This window comes from Zophobas morio, unplaced genomic scaffold (genome assembly GCF_036711695.1).
Source record: "Zophobas morio isolate AGI-343-1 ecotype UQ-CSIRO unplaced genomic scaffold, CSIRO_AGI_Zmor_V1 ptg000012l, whole genome shotgun sequence".
In the NCBI taxonomy this organism is placed as follows: domain Eukaryota; kingdom Metazoa; phylum Arthropoda; class Insecta; order Coleoptera; family Tenebrionidae; genus Zophobas; species Zophobas morio.
The window spans coordinates 2,688,549-2,705,789 of NW_026972117.1; the positions used below are offsets into that span (position 1 = coordinate 2,688,549).

The following is a 17,241-nucleotide window of genomic DNA, read 5'->3' on the forward strand; positions in this document are numbered from 1 at the left end:
AATTGAAGAAACAAAAAAATGAAAAACTGAATGATTGCAAATCGAAAAATTGAAGAAACGAAAAACCGAAAAAATTAAAACTGAAAATACAAAAAATTATAAAATCCAAATTCTCGAAAAATAAGGAAAACAAAAAACCGTAACGAAAAATTTGAAGAAATGAAAAATTTAATTGAAAAATTGAAAACTCGAAAAAAATTTTAATCGAAAAATTGCGAAATCTAAAAATTGAAAAAACAAAAAAATGAAAAATCGAAAAATAATTGACGAAACAAAAAACTGAAAAATTGAAACTGAAAATACAAAAAATTATAAAATCGAAATTCTGAAAAATCGAATAACTGGAAAGATAAGGAAAATACAAAACCGAAACAAAAAATTGCAAATGAAAAATTTGAAGAATTGAAAAATTGAAAACGTGAAAAAACGAAAAATTGAAAATCGAAGAAACGAAAACATTTAAAAACCAAAAATCGAGAAACTTGAAAATCAAAAAAATTAATGAATCAAAAAACTAAGAAATTAAATACATATCGAGAAATCGAACAATTGAAACACTTCAATATGAAAAATAAGAAAATTATAAAAACAGAACACTGAAAATCCGAAAAATTGAAAAAAATAAAGCAAATAAAAAACTGAAACGAAAAATTGCAGATCGAAAACTGAAATCTAAAAACTGAAGCATCCAAATTTTGGAATATCGAAAAATTGAAAAATTTTAGAATGAAAACTCAGAGTTCCATGTCGCAAAATTGAAAAAACGAAAAAGCGAAAAGATTAAAACTGAAAATACAAAAAATTATAAAATCCAAATTCTCGAAAAATAAGGAAAACAAAAAACCGAAACGAAAAATTTGAAGAATTGAAAATTGAAAAATTGAAAACTCGAAAAAATTTTTAATCGAAAAATTGCGAAATCTAAAAACTGAAAAAACAAAAAAATGAAAAATCGAAAAATAATTGAAACAAAAAACTGAAAAATTGAAACTGAAAATACAAAAAATTATAAAATCGAAATTCTGAAAAATCGAATAACTGGAAAAATAAGGAAAATAAAAAACCGAAACAAAAAATTGCAAATGAAAAATTTGAAGAATCGAAAAATTGAAAACTCGGGAAATTTTAAATCGAAAAATTACAAAATCTAAAAATTGAAGGAACGAAAAAATGAAAAACCGCAAATAGAAAATAGACGAAACGAAAAACTGAAAAAATTAAATTTCAAAAAACAAAAAAATTATAAAATCGAAATGCTAAAAAGTTGAATAATTGAAAAAATTAAGAAAACAAAAAATTTCAAATCGAAAAATTGAAAACTCGTTAAATTGAAAATCCATAATTTAAAAATTGAAGTAACAAAACAATGAAAAATTTAAATATCGCAAATCAAAAAATTGAAGAAACGAAAAACTGAAAAATTAAAACTGAAAATACAAAAAAATGATAAAATCGAAATTCTGAAACTTGAAATATCTGGAGAAAAAGGGAAAATAGAAAACCGAAATGAAAAACTGCAAATGGAAAATTTGAAGGATTGAAAAATTTAAGAATCGGAAAATTGAAAACTCGAAAAACTGAAGAAACAAAAATGAAAAATTGAAAAATCCCAAGTAGAAAACCGAAGAAACGGAAAACTGAAAAAATTAAAATTGAAAAAAACAAAAAATTATAAAATCGAAGTACTGGTATATTGAACAATTGAAAAAATAAAGAAAACAAAAAAACCCAAACAAAAAATTGCAAAACGAAAACTTGAAATTCGAGAAATTTTAAATTAAAAAATTGCAAAATTTAAAAATTGACGACACAAAAAAAAATTAAATATCGCAAATCGGAAAATTTAACTAACGAAAAACTGAAAGAATTAACAATAAATAAGCAAAAAATTATAAAATCCGTACATTGAAAAATCGAAAAATCGTAAAAATAAATCAAATAAAAACACCGAAACAAAATATTGAAAATCTAAAATTTGTAGAAATGAGCAACTGATGAAACGTAAAATTGAAAAATTAAAAATATAAAACTCGAGAAATCTTAAACTAAAAAATTGCAAAATTTAAAAATTGTTGACACGAAAAACTGAGGAATTAAAATTGAAAATACAAGAAAATTATAAAATCGAATTGCTGAAAGTCTGGAATAATTGAAAAAATAAAGAAAACAAAAAACCCAAACAAAAAATTGCAAAACGAAAACTTCAAATTCGAGAAATTTTAAATTAAAATATTGCAAAATTTAAAAATTGACGAAACAAAAAAAATTAAATATCGCAAACCGGAAAATTTAAGAAACGAAAAACTGAAAGAATTAATAATAAGTAAGCAAAAAATTATAAAATCCGTACATTGAAAAATCGAAATATCGTAAAAATAAATCAAATAAAAACACCGAAACAAAATATGGAAAATCTAAAATTTGTAGAAATGAGCAATTGATGAAACGTAAAATTGAAAAATTGAAAATATAAAACTCGATAAATTTTAAATTAAAAAATTGCAAAATTTAAAAATTGTTGAAACGAAAAACTGAGGAATTAAAATTGAAAATACAAGAAAATTATAAAATCGAATTGCTGAAAGTCAGGAATAATTGAAAAAATAAAGAAAACAAAAAATTGCAAATCGAAAAATAAAAAATTTAATAAATATCGCAAATCGAAAAATTGAAGAAACGAAAAACTGATAAAATTAACATTAAATAAACAAAAAATTATAAAATAGGTACATTAAAAAAATCGAAGAATTGTAAAAATTAATAAAATAAAAAAACCGAAACGAAAAATTGCAAATCGAAGGTTTGAAGAGATGAACAATCGAAAAATAAAAAACTCCAGAAACTTTAAATCGGAAAGTTGCAAAATTTACAAACTGAAGAAACGAAAAGCGGAAAAAAAAATTTAATTGCAAAAAAATATATAATCGAATATGAAATCGAACTGAAAAATTGAAAACTCTATAAACTCAAATCGAAAAACTGCAGAATCGAAAAATTGAAAAATTCAAAAGTTGGAAAATTTGAAAAACTGGTTTTTAGTTGATAAAGACTATCAGAAAACAAAAATCGGAAACACTTTTTATAAGTTTTCAAAGAAGCGGTATTTCTTGGCCTATTCTTCAAGGGCAAGGGAAATTCTGTCGAAATAACCTTCACCCATTTTTTTTTAAATTTTAATTAGTAACTTTCGCCCAATATTATTTTGAATTATGGTTAATATCAATACAACAAATGTAGCAAATTTTTATGGCCGCGTCAAACCCCCCTCCCCCACGCGCTCTCGATATAAATTATTATAAACTTTTCGCAATAGCCAATGACGTGTCAAGGTGAAATTCAATTGTTAAAACAATCGTGAATAAATCCCCAGCAATTTTTCGAAAATCGAATTTTCCCCTCCGGCCACTCGCCGGGGGCCCGCTTTCTCCCGACTCCGTGCCTGTCCCCGCCGCCGCCGCGCCCGTCCAGCCGCCAAACCCATCGCCGACCCACCATCCCGCCGCCGCCCTCGGCGGGTCCCACCGCCGCCGTCCACCATCCCAGACCCCAAAACCCGCAAAAACTGCATTCGCCCAACATCCGCATCCCGCCCAAGCCGCCGCTCTGCCGCGCATCCCGTCTGCGCCGCGCCGCCGCTCTGCTGCTCCGCGCCGAAAAGCAACGCCGCCTTCCCGGCCCAAAAGCCCTGAAAGTACGCATCGACAGCCCCCCAAATCGCCCCGACGGGCCGCTGCCGCCCCCGGCGGCCCCCTCGTCCGTCGCCGCCGCCCTGGCCCGCGCCGGGCCCCCGATCGGGCCCGGGGCGCGCGGGGGGCGGGGGCCGCCTAACCTCGCCGACCGCCCATCCGAAGCCGGCTCGATGCCGGGTCGCGGCGCGCTCTTCAGTATTTGTTGAGCCGCTCCAGCTCCAGGTTCAGGTCTCCCCGAGATTCCCCCCATAAGCATGTATACAAAGCTGATCGCAGAGATTCAGGAGAGTGGTTTCGTTAATACCGTGTGTTTGATATTCTCGTCCATCGCCTTCGTGTTACATACACCGTGTGTCAGGAAAAAACTGTAAAACCGCAGGACTGACGGCGTTGTTGCAGTTGAAGTGCTTTAATTGATACCTCGTAGCTTTAAGGTAAGTGTCACGTGAGCGCCCTTCGGAGTCGAGACGGTGAGAGTGCGGCGGGCCGGCCGGCCGGCGACGTGGCCGGCTCGGGCATATTGCAGCATTCTGAGCGTGTCGAAAGTGCAAAGGGCCGTCGCGCCGCATTCCTAAGGCATGATTCGCCGGAATTTATAGCGCGTCCCGGCGAGGCAACGTTGCGCAATCGGGTTCATTCACGCCGCGAATTTTTCCAGCGCCGGCTCGAAACGTCAAAAAGGCATGCCGCAGCTATTAACAGCGGGCCTTGACTGGAGTGACAGTTGCGACGCTGTTGCGGCGAACGTGACGTTGCCGTACGCTGGAAAAAAAAAGCGAGAAGTTCGCGGTGTAGGTGCGACTTTCGTCGGAAGTTGGCGCAGTGGGCCGGGAGGAAAAAAGAAAGTTTTTGCCGCGTTTTTTGCCGTCATTCGCGGCCTTGAAGATAGTGCAGTCGTAATCTTGGGTTATATTGGATGTGGGAACCGGGTATCAATTTGGCGGAAAGTGATAAAAAGGTACAAATGTCGTGACGACTTTTTCAACTAAATAAAAAAAAAGTGTCTTAGTAAGTCAGGTTACGGAACCCGATATGATCGCAAGCATTTTGAAAATTCCAGTATGTAAATTTCTGGGACTTACGTGAATTACCCGTTGCCTAGTGACGTAAGAAATGTAAAATGTCAAATGTCACTTCATTTACGTACCGTAGAGATTTTTTCTCAAGTTTCTATCAATTTTTTTTTCGTCAAACCAAAAATGGAATATTTGTAATTAATAAAATGACAAACCTGTAATAAAATTTTAAATGTCACCGTCTGCATAATTTCCTGAAACAAATATAGATTTGACTTGCCAAGTCGATTTTGAATATGTTTTTGGGCAACTTTTGGCGTTTACTAAAGAGTGACAGTTTAAAAAATCTTGTCACCTTGTAGAGTTAACTTGGACGACAATCTTGACCTTTTCGGAATGACAAGCATTTTTTGCGATCCTAATACATATATACATTTTTCTAAAAGTGAAATGTCACTTGGAGCACTTGACAGCTCCTTTCGACAATTTGTTTTTGCTTATTTCACCCCTCGGAATCAATTTTGTTGACTATACCACGCCAAAAATTTAAACGAGTTTCAAAGACATGTACAACTTTTCCATAAAAAAATTTCGTGTTCGATCTTCTAGAGTCAATTGCGACGACTATGTCATGACGGAGCCAATGAAAACCCAAAAATTGTAAAATCGAAAAATTACAGAATCGTCAAAATTGTCAAGTCGGAAAACTGTGACATTGAAAAATTAAATACAGAAAAATTGAAAAATTTGAGATTGAAAAGAAAAGAAAAATTAGAAAATCAGAACATTGGAAAAGCAGAAAAACTGAAAATATTGCATGTCGTAAAATTGAAGAAACAAAAAAAAATTGAAGAGGCGAAAAATTGAAAAACTTGAAATAAAAAAAACAATTAAAATCGGATAAATTGCCAAGTGACGTAAGAAATGTAAAATGTCAAAATTCATTTACTTCCCGTCTCCTAGAGATTTTTTTTTTCAAGTTTCTATTGATTTTTTTGTTCGTCAAACCAAAAATGGAATTTTTGGAACCTACACTTTTTTGTAATTTGTAATTAATAATTATGTATTAAAATGTTAAACCTGTAATAAAACTTTAAATGTCACTGTTTATATAATTTCCTGAAACAAACAGAATCGTTCAGTTTTTAAGAATGTGTCCTTTGGAACAAGCGACAATGTGTTTTTGCTATATTTCACTCCTCGGAATCAATTTTGTTGACTATAGCAAAATTTTTCAGCCACCACTACGAAGAAATTACTCTTAGATAAGTAGTAATAATTTTGCAGTAAAAAATTCTTGTTTTATTCAACAAGCTGGAAGTACTTTTATTAATTATAATGGAGCGTGCGAAGACAGGTCAGAAACAAGCAATTCTTGTTTCTCATGGCTCCCGCATACATTTTTTTTGTTATGTACGTGAGTACATGAATGATAAATGTTGCATCCTTATTTCTGTTTCAGTACACGTCTTCCTGGTGACATTTTTTAGGTTTACTAAAACAAAACTAACTAGCAATCTTGTTCCAAGTTTTGGTATTAAGCGTCACAAAACTGTCAAATATTTCAAACATATTAAAGCCCACTAGATCTGGTGACAAATTTATCTTGAGCAGCAGCTGTCGATGTTTTCATTGCATTAACTGCTATTACTTCGACCCTTTTTCTAAAACAAACTCCAAAACACAACGCCAAGTTGACAATCAAATTTGAACATCTTCTGCGAAAATCCACTTCCGCCACCCAACACTTTCCTAGAAATCTCCTTCTCATAGGCTCCCGCGGAGCAGCTGCCGAAGAATCCTCCATTATTTAACAGCACTGCAGCTGTCTTTCCATTACTCATGCACCGCCCGAAATCCACAAAATCAAAGACGCCGAGCGTCAGATCAGAGTTATTTTCATGGTAATCGAGCTCCCCTCCAAATTATGGGAAAAGAATAACTTTCCGGGTTACACGATTTCGATGCGGGCGCTTCCGGAAAAACACTCTCCACGCCGGCTCTGCGTATTTGGAATTTATTGTGCACCGGGCCGCGCTGCATCACTCTTCTGACGAGCGGCGTGACTCACGCTTCGCCGGAAAAAGGCGCGAAGCGATCGAATGTCAATGGGCACGAGATCGGGACGTGATGCTGGCGCAAGGCTGATCTGGGGTTTTCAGGATCGGTTTTCTCGGAAACGATATTTTTGCCCATTTGTTGCTGTTATTCATAGCAAACGGTGCGTAATCTTTGTTTACGCGGTGGCTGGTGCCGGTGGAATGTTTGTCGTGGATTTTCTCGGAACGTACTAGCGTGGTGATTTGATTATTTATTAATGATGCGTTTTACAATATAGTAGTGGCAAACATCCGCCGCAGGCTTGTGCTACTAAAGTTGCATAATGTATGCAAGAGTTTTGAATAATTTTGATAATTCTTATCAGTGGTCGTCTGCGTATAAAAATACGGCTTTTATGCTTATCGACCAAGTCGGGCTACTAAACCTGCGATTGCTTATATTTACTACTGAAATAAAGTGTGAAGTATGTACTATCATATTTTTTTCAGTTTTTTTGTTATTGGTGTTATTACCGTAATACACTTGTTTTCAATACTATCACGGTTGATTATTTAGGCTCGAGTACGTTTATAATAACAACGTTACGTATTTTATCTTACGAATTCGGGTGGTAAATAAAGTAATTACAGAGTACATAGTTGCAGACTGTAAAATCAAGTACTCGAGAGATAATATCTATTTGTGCATTGTTTTCTTCATACTCACACAAATAAAATTCCGGATTTGTTGGCTCCATGTCTGATTTTTGTTAGTGTGGTGGGAATCTAACTGGACTTTGTTATGTTAACTAAATTTGTTGAGTTTTCAAGGTATGTAATTTTTTCTAGTGTATAAGACTGATTTTTAAAAATTAAATTTGAAAATTTTGAAAATATATTTAAATTTTTAAATACATCGACGTTTCTCCTGGTAGTAAAAATTTGTACAAACGCCAGTCTACAAATTGCGGGTGTACATTCTAAAAATTGAAGAACTTTCACTTGATGCAAATTATTGCCGCGCTATAGTTGACAGGAAATGTCACAGAAACTCGCTATCAACAATTTTTCAAACAAAACTGATACAAAATTTAAATTACAGCTTCCCCCATTTCGAAGATTCAAAAATGCTACAAATTCCGGGAACTAAACCAAAAATGTGAGTACCAAAACCAAAATTTTCGAAAAACGCAGTTCCCGATTACTGATTATTACTACTATTATTATTATGTTGTGGTCATTGTGCTCACTGTTCCGTCTGATTATCATTACAAAAAACAAAAAAAAATAAATGTCCCGAGCGGCGCTCTCTCTTCTTTGCTCGCTAACCCCTTTCTCTTTCTTTCCAGCAGCTACCGTCTCGACGGTCGCCTCCTCAGTCAGGGCAATTGTGATATTAGTGATAGAACGATTAGTTTTAAGCCAAGCGAATTCAGCAACACTATGGACGGGTACGAGGAACCGGACACTCGCGTCACCTCCGACTACCACCTTCTCTCCGACGACGTCTGGAAAGAGTTCCAGATCGAGGAGATGCAACTCCACTCCATCCCCGACGACGACGTCGTGGCGCACATCCTGGGCCAGCGGCACTACCAGGTCAAGTACGACTGTATGTGGAACGGCCACTCCAAGGGGGGCCCCGGGATCAGGAGCATCAAGAGCGAGTCGCCGACTCCGCCTGCCGATCTCAAGCCGCCTGTCGTGCAGGTAAATTGGGTTTCCGGGTGACGCAGCGGCCGTTTCAACTCACTGTTGCAGGCTCAGCAGAGTCTGTTAAAGCCTGACCTTAAGCTCAGCGTGGACCCCAACACCGTGGTGCCCATGATGCCCTACTACTCGCTGCAGACGCCGCCGATCTCCGACGACGAAGACACCAAGCCGATGACGCACATCCTCGAGAGCCTGGAGACGGCGCTGAACGAGAACGAGCTGGAGATCGACGACGGCGATTTGAGCGACTACTTCAAGGAGGACGGCAAGGAATGGGGGTTCTTTGACGAAGAAATCGAAGAAGAGGAAGAAGAAGAAGAGAAAGAAGTGAAAGACGTGAAAGAAGTGATAGACGTGAAGCCTACCATCGACGAGCAACAAGAGAATGAGAAGCGCGCGTTTTACGCGGCTACGGATCACAGCTACCATAAGGGCACCCATCCGGGGATGCTTCCTGGAAATCTGGGGATAGACACTCCTTCGGACTCCGGTGAGTTTTTCGTGTTTTTTTTGGCGATTGCGTGCGATGGTATTTATAAGCGGCGTCAACGGTTATATTGGTCGTAAGTTATTTTTTGATTTCGGAGGATTTGGTATCTGATGCGAAGGTCAGGGTTCAGCGACGGGTCGCGTTTTTTGGGGACTTTTTACTGTTATCGTCGTAGTAGAGGTTGGAGCGGGTTGACCTTCGCCGGTTTAATGGGATTCTACTACGAGGCACAATTAACGTGTCAATAAGACACGGACTAAATTTGGATGACCTTGTCTGGGTTGGAGGAGCTGCGGTTCCGCGATTTGTTGTTAACTTGAGCGAGTGATAGGTGAAGGTTTTGGCGCGAAATTTGGAATTTGAATTTTGTCGCTCTTTTTCTGTCAATTTTTAAAGCGATTTTTTTGTTCGTTCTGGTTTTTGCGGAATTCGGAAGAATAAATTACTTCAAAAATTAATAAGGCTTTTGAAAATCTAAAGTTCCAAAACACAAAATAAATTGTTCAAATTTTCAAGTTTAAACATTTTAAAATTAAATTGTCTTGTTCCAAAGATGAATTAAATAAAATTTTGAAAATTCTTTCAACAAAACAATTTAATGTATACACTAAATATTTGTTTGAGCACCGACAACTTTCAAAAATTCTCGTTTTGAAAAAATCATGAAATTAAAAAAAAACAAATTATTCCAAAATTTTGAAAAGATTATTTTAATTTAGAGCAATAAAAGAAAAAGAAGAAATACAAAATTTGAAAATTAAATGCCTATTTCAAGAAGCAAAACGCAACGTTCTAAAGCAAGATTTTACAAGACCTTTGGGGATAAAATTTTGAGATTTTCCACGAAGTGCGGGGTGGGTTTTGGCGCGAAATTTGGAATTTGAATTTTGTCGTTCTTTTTTTGTCAATTTTTAAAGCGATTTTTTTGTTCGTTCTGGTTTTTGCGGAATTCGGAAGAATACATTACTTCAAAAATGTATAAGGCTTTTGAAAATCCAAAGTTCCAAAACACAAAATAAATTGTTCAAATTTTCAAGTCCCAACATTTTAAAAGTTAGCTTGTCTTGTTCCAAAGATGAATTAAATAAAATTTTGAAAATTCTTTCAAAAAAACAATTTCATGTACACTAAATATTGCTTTGAGCACCGACAGCTTTCAAAAATTCTCATTTTGAAAAAATCATGAATTAAAAAAAAAATCAAATTATTCCAAAATTTTGAAAAGATTATTTTAATTTAGAGTAGTAAAAGCAAAAGAAAAAATACAAAATTTGAAAATTAAATGCCTATTTCAAGAAGCAAAACGCAACGTTTTAAAGCAAGATTTTACAAGATCTTTGGGGATAAAATTTTGAGATTTTCCACAAAGTGTGAGGTGGGTTTTGGCGCGAAATTTGGAATTTGAATTTTCTCGTTCTTTTTTTGTCAATTTTTAAAGCGATTTTTTTGTTCGTTCTGGTTTTTGCGGAATTCGGAAGAATAAATTACTTCAAAAATTTATAAGGCTTTTGAAAATCCAAAGTTCCAAAACACAAAATAAATTGTTCAAATTTTCAAGTCTTAACATTTTAAAATTAAAATGTCTTGTTCCAAAGATGAATTAAATAAAATTTTGAAAATTCTTTCAACAAAACAATTTAATGTATACACTAAATATTGCTTTGAGCACCGACAGCTTTCAAAAATTCTCATTTTGAAAAAATCATGAATTAAAAAAAAACAAATTATTCCAAAATTTTGAAAAGATTATTTTAATTTAGAGCAATAAAAGCAAAAGAAAAAATACAAAATTTGAAAATTAAATGCCTATTTCAAGAAGCAAAACGCAACGTTCTAAAGCAAGATTTTACAAGACCTTTAGGGATAAAATTTTGAGATTTTCCACGAAGTGCAGGGTGGGTTTTGGCGCGAAATTTGGAATTTGAATTTTGTCGTTCTTTTTTTGTCAATTTTTAAAGCGATTTTTTTGTTCGTTCTGGTTTTTGCGGAATTCGGAAGAATACATTACTTCAAAAATTTATAAGGCTTTTGAAAATCCAAAGTTCCAAAACACAAAATAAATTGTTCAAATTTTCAAGTCTTAACATTTTAAAATTAAATTGTCTTGTTCCAAAGATGAATTAAATAAAATTTTGAAAATTCTTTCAACAAAACAATTTCATGTATACACTAAATATTTCTTTGAGCACCGACAGCTTTCAAAAATTCTCATTTTGAAAAAATCATGAATTAAAAAAAAATCAAATTATTCCAAAATTTTGAAAGATTATTTTAATTTAGAGCAATAAAAGAAAAAGAAGAAATACAAAATTTGAAAATCAAATGCCTATTTCAAGAAGCAAAACGCAACGTTCTAAAGCAAGATTTTACAAGACCTTTAGGAATAAAATTTTGAAATTTTCCACAAAGTGCGGGGTGGGTTTTGGCGCGAAATTTGGAATTTGAATTTTGTCGTTCTTTTTTTGTCAATTTTTAAAGCGATTTTTTTGTTCGTTCTGGTGTTTGCGGAATTCGGAAGAATACATTACTTCAAAAATTTATAAGGCTTTTGAAAATCCAAAGTTCCAAAACACAAAAAAAATTGATAAAATTTTCAAGTCTTAACATCTTAAAATTAAATTGTCTTGTTCCAAAGATGAATTAAATAAAATTTTGAAAATTCTTTCAACAAAACAATTTAATGTATACACTAAATATCTGTTTGAGCACCGACAACTTTCAAAAATTCTCATTTCGAAAAAATCATGAATTAAAAAAAAATCAAATTGTTCCAAAATTTTGAAAATATTATTTTAATTTAGAGCAATAAAAGCAAAAGAAAAAATACAAAATTTGAAAATTAAATGTCTATTTCAGGAAGCAAAACGCAACGTTCTAAAGCCAAATTTTACAAGGCCTGTAGGGATAAAATTTTGAGATTTTCCAATAAGTGCGGGGTGGGTTTTGGCGCGAAATTTGGAATTTGAATTTTGTCGTTCTTTTTTTGTCAATTTTTAAAGCAATTTTTTTGTTCGTTCTGGTGTTTGCGGAATTCGGAAGAATAAATTACTTAAACAATTTAAAAGGCTTTTGAAAATCCAAAGTTCCAAAACACAAAATAAATTGTTCAAATTTTCAAGTCTTAACATTTTAAAAATTAGATTGTCTTGTTCCAAAGATGAATTAAATAAAATTTTGAAAATTCTTTCAACAAAACGATTTAATGTATACACTAAATATTTCTTTGAGCACCGACAACTTTCAAAAATTCTCATTTTGAAAAAATCATGAATTAAAAAAAAATCAAATTATTCCAAAATTTTGAAGATTATTTTAATTTAGAGCAATAAAAGAAAAAGAAGAAATACAAAATTTGAAAATTAAATGCCTATTTCAAGAAGCAAAACGCAACGTTCTAAAGCAAGATTTTACAAGATCTTTGGGGATAAAATTTTGAGATTTTCCACGAAGTGCGGGGTGGGTTTTAGCGCGAAATTTGGAATTTGAATTTTGTCGTTCTTTTTTTGTCAATTTTTAAAGCGATTTTTTTGTTTGTTCTTGTTTTTGCGGAATTCGGAAGAATAAATTACTTCAAAAATTTATAATGCTTTTGAAAACCCAAAGTTCCAAAACACAAAATAAATTGTTCAAATTTTCAAGTCTTAACATTTTAAAAATTATATTGTCTTGTTCCAAAGATGAATTAAATAAAATTTTGAAAATTCTTTTAACAAAACAATTTCATGTATACACTAAATATTGCTTTGAGCACCGACAACTTTCAAAAATTCTCATTTTGAAAAAATCATGAATTAAAAAAAATCAAATTGTTCCAAAATTTTGAAAAGATTATTTTAATTTAGAGCAATAAAAGCAAAAGAAAAAATACAAAATTTGAAAATTAAATGCCTATTTCAAGAAGCAAAACGCAACGTTTTAAAGCAAGATTTTCCAAGGCCTGTGGGGATAAAATTTTGAGATTTTCCACAAAGTGCGAGGTGGGTTTTGGCGCGAAATTTGGAATTTGAATTTTCTCGTTCTTTTTTTGTCAATTTTTAAAGCAATTTTTTTGTTCGTTCTGGTGTTTGCGGAATTCGGAAGAATAAATTACTTAAACAATTTAAAAGGCTTTTGAAAATCCAAAGTTCCAAAACATAAAATAAATTGTTCAAATTTTCAAGTCTTAACATTTTAAAAATTAGATTGTCTTGTTCCAAAGATGAATTAAATAAAATTTTGAAAATTCTTTCAACAAAACAATTTAATGTATACACTAAATAAATATCTGTTTGAGCACCGACAACTTTCAAAAATTCTCATTTTGAAAAAATCATGAATTAAAAAAAATCAAATTGTTCCAAAATTTTGAAAAGATTATTTTAATTTAGAGCAATAAAAGAAAAAGAAGAAATACAAAATTTGAAAATTAAATGCCTATTTCAAGAAGCAAAACGCAACGTTTTAAAGCAAGATTTTACAAGATCTTTGGGGATAAAATTTTGAGATTTTCCACAAAGTGTGAGGTGGGTTTTGGCGCGAAATTTGGAATTTGAATTTTCTCGTTCTTTTTTTGTCAATTTTTAAAGCAATTTTTTTGTTCGTTCTGGTGTTTGCGGAATTCGGAAGAATAAATTACTTAAACAATTTAAAAGGCTTTTGAAAATCCAAAGTTCCAAAACATAAAATAAATTGTTCAAATTTTCAAGTCTTAACATTTTAAAAATTAGATTGTCTTGTTCCAAAGATGAATTAAATAAAATTTTGAAAATTCTTTCAACAAAACAATTTAATGTATACACTAAATAAATATCTGTTTGAGCACCGACAACTTTCAAAAATTCTCATTTTGAAAAAATCATGAATTAAAAAAAATCAAATTGTTCCAAAATTTTGAAAAGATTATTTTAATTTAGAGCAATAAAAGAAAAAGAAGAAATACAAAATTTGAAAATTAAATGCCTATTTCAAGAAGCAAAACGCAACGTTTTAAAGCAAGATTTTACAAGATCTTTGGGGATAAAATTTTGAGATTTTCCACAAAGTGTGAGGTGGGTTTTGGCGCGAAATTTGGAATTTGAATTTTCTCGTTCTTTTTTTGTCAATTTTTAAAGCGATTTTTTTGTTCGTTCTGGTGTTTGCGGAATTCGGAAGAATAAATTACTTCAAAAATTTATAAGGCTTTTGAAAATCCAAAGTTCCAAAACACAAAATAAATTGTTCAAATTTTCAAGTCTTAACATTTTAAAAATTATATTGTCTTGTTCCAAAGATGAATTAAATAAAATTTTGAAAATTCTTTCAACAAAACAATAATGTATACACTAAATATTGCTTTGAGCACCGACAGCTTTCAAAAATTCTCATTTCGAAAAAATCATGAATTAAAAAAATCAAATTGTTCCAAAATTTTGAAAAGATTATTTTTATTTAGAGCAATAAAAGCAAAAGAAAAAATACAAAATTTGAAAATTAAATGCCTATTTCAAGAAGCAAAACGCAACGTTCTAAAGCAAGATTTTGCAAGACCTTTGGGGATAAAATTTTGAGATTTTCCACGAAGTGCGGGGTGGGTTTTGGCGCGAAATTTAGAATTTGAATTTTGTCGTTTTTTTTTGTCAATTTTTAAAGCGATTTTTTATTCGTTATGGTATTTGCGGAATTCGGAAGAATAAATTACTTCAAAAATTTAAAAGGCTTGAAAATCCAAAGATCCAAAACACAAAATAAATTGTTCAAATTTTCAAGTCTTAACATTTTAAAAATTAGATTGTCTTGTTCCAAAGATGAATTAAATAAAATTTTGAAAATTCTTTCAACGAAACAATTTAATGTATACACTAAATATCTGTTTGAGCACCGACAACTTTCAAAAATTCTCATTTTGAAAAAATCATTAATTAAAAAAAATCAAATTGTTCCAAAATTTTGAAAAGATTATTTTAATTTAGAGCAATAAAAGAAAAAGAAGAAATACAAAATTTGAAAATTAAATGCCTATTTCAAGAAGCAAAACGCAACGTTTTAAAGCAAGATTTTACAAGGCCTTTGGGGATAAAATTTTGCGATTTTCCACGAAGTGCGGGGTGGGTTTTGGCGCGAAATTTGGAATTTGAATTTTGTCGTTCTTTTTTTGTCAATTTTTAAAGCGATTTTTTTGTACGTTCTGGTGTTTGCGGAATTCGGAAGAATAAATTACTTCAAAAATTTATAAGGCTTTTGAAAATGCAAAGTTCCAAAACAGAAAATAAATTGTTCAAATTTTCAAGTCTTAACATTTTAAAATTAGATTGTCTTGTTCAAAAGATGAATTAAATAAAATTTTGAAAATTCTTTCAACAAAACAATTTAATGTATACACTAAATATCTGTTTGAGCACCGACAATTTTCAAAAATTCTCATTTTGAAAAAATCATGAATTTAAAAAAAAACAAATTATTCCAAAATTTTGAAAAGATTATTTTAATTTAGAGCAATAAAAGAAAAAGAAGAAATACAAAATTTGAAAATTAAATGCCTATTTCAAGAAGCAAAACGCAACGTTCTAAAGCAAGATTTTACAAGACCTTTGGGGATAAAATTTTGAGAGTTTCCACGAAGTGCGGGGTGGGTTTTGGCGCGAAATTTGGAATTTGAATTTTGTCGTTCTTTTTTCGTCAATTTTTAAAGCGATTTTTTTGTTCGTTCTGGTTTTTGCGGAATTCGGAAGAATACATTGCTTCAAAAATTTATAAGGCTTTTGAAAATCCAAAGTTCCAAAACACAAAATAAATTGTTCAAATTTTCAAGTCTTAACATTTTAAAATTATATTGTCTTGTTCCAAAGATGAATTAAATAAAATTTTGAAAATTCTTTCAACAAAACAATAATGTATACACTAAATATTGCTTTGAGCACCGACAACTTTCAAAAATTCTCATTTCGAAAAAATCATGAATTAAAAAAAAAATCAAATTGTTCCAAAATTTTGAAAATATTATTTTAATTTAGAGCAATAAAAGCAAAAGCAAAAATACAAAATTTGAAAATTAAATGCCTATTTCATGAAGCAAAACGCAACGTTTTAAAGCAAGATTTTACAAGATCTTTGGGGATAAAATTTTGAGATTTTCCACAAAGTGCGAGGTGGGTTTTGGCGCGAAATTTGGAATTTGAATTTTGTCGTTCTTTTTTTGTCAATTTTTAAAGCGATTTTTTTGTTCGTTCTGGTTTTTGCGGAATTCGGAAGAATACATTACATACTTCAAAAATTTATAAGGCTTTTGAAAATCCAAAGTTCCAAAACACAAAAAAATTGTTCAAATTTTCAAGTCTTAACATTTTAAAAATTAGATTGTCTTGTTCCAAAGATGAATTAAATAAAATTTTGAAAATTCTTTCAACAAAACAATTTAATGTATACACTAAATATTGCTTTGAGCACCGACAACTTTCAAAAATTCTCATTTTGAAAAAATCATGAATTAAAAAAAAATCAAATTGTTCCAAAATTTTGATAAGATTATTTTTATTTAGAGCAATAAAAGAAAAAGAAGAAATACAAAATTTGAAAATTAAATGCCTATTTCAAGAAGCAAAACGCAACGTTTTAAAGCAAGATTTTGCAAGATCTTTGGGGATAAAATTTTGAGAGTTTCCACGAAGTGCGGGGTGGGTTTTGGCGCGAAATTTGGAATTTGAATTTTGTCGTTCTTTTTTTGTCAATTTTTAAAGCGATTTTTTTGTACGTTCTGGTGTTTGCGGAATTCGGAAGAATAAATTACTTCAAAAATTTATATGGCTTTTGAAAATCCAAAGTTCCAAAACACAAAATAAATTGTTCAAATTTTCAAGTCTTAACATTTTAAAATTAAATTGTCTTGTTCCAAAGATGAATTAAATAAAATTTTGAAAATTCTTTCAACAAAACAATAATGTATACACTAAATATTGCTTTGAGCACCGACAACTTTAAAAAATTCTCATTTTGAAAAAATCATGAATTAAAAAAAAATCAAATTATTCCAAAATTTTGAAAATATTATTTTAATTTAGAGCAATAAAAGAAAAAGAAGAAATACAAAATTTGAAAATTAAATGCCTATTTCAAGAAGCAAAACGCAACGTTCTAAAGCAAGATTTTACAAGACCTTTGGGGATAAAATTTTGAGATTTTCCACGAAGTGCGGGGTGGGTTTTGGCGCGAAATTTGGAATTTGAATTTTGTCGTTCTTTTTTTGTCAATTTTTAAAGCGATTTTTTATTCGTTATGGTATTTGCGGAATTCGGAAGAATAAATTACTTCAAAAATTTAAAAGGCTTGTCAGTACATACACT

General features: G+C 31.7%; 1 protein-coding gene across 8 annotated transcripts in view; it reads left to right on the forward strand.

Moving 5' to 3' along the window:
• Positions 1-3,873: 3,873 nt before the first annotated feature.
• Myc overlaps positions 3,874-17,241 on the forward strand; it is a 45,010-nt gene continuing 31,642 nt past the window's right edge. Inside the window, exons 1-4 of one of the 8 annotated variants that reach the window (XM_064054111.1) lie at positions 3,874-4,123; positions 7,847-7,903; positions 8,094-8,454; positions 8,506-8,947. In XM_064054111.1, coding sequence (XP_063910181.1) covers positions 7,872-7,903; positions 8,094-8,454; positions 8,506-8,947 — 835 coding nt within the window. In that variant the 5' untranslated portion in view covers positions 3,874-4,123; positions 7,847-7,871. Of the gene's footprint in view, positions 4,124-7,489; positions 7,576-7,846; positions 7,904-8,093; positions 8,455-8,505; positions 8,948-17,241 lie in introns of those variants that run through there. The other 7 variants (XM_064054112.1, XM_064054109.1, XM_064054110.1 and 4 more) reach the window with 7 other exon arrangements.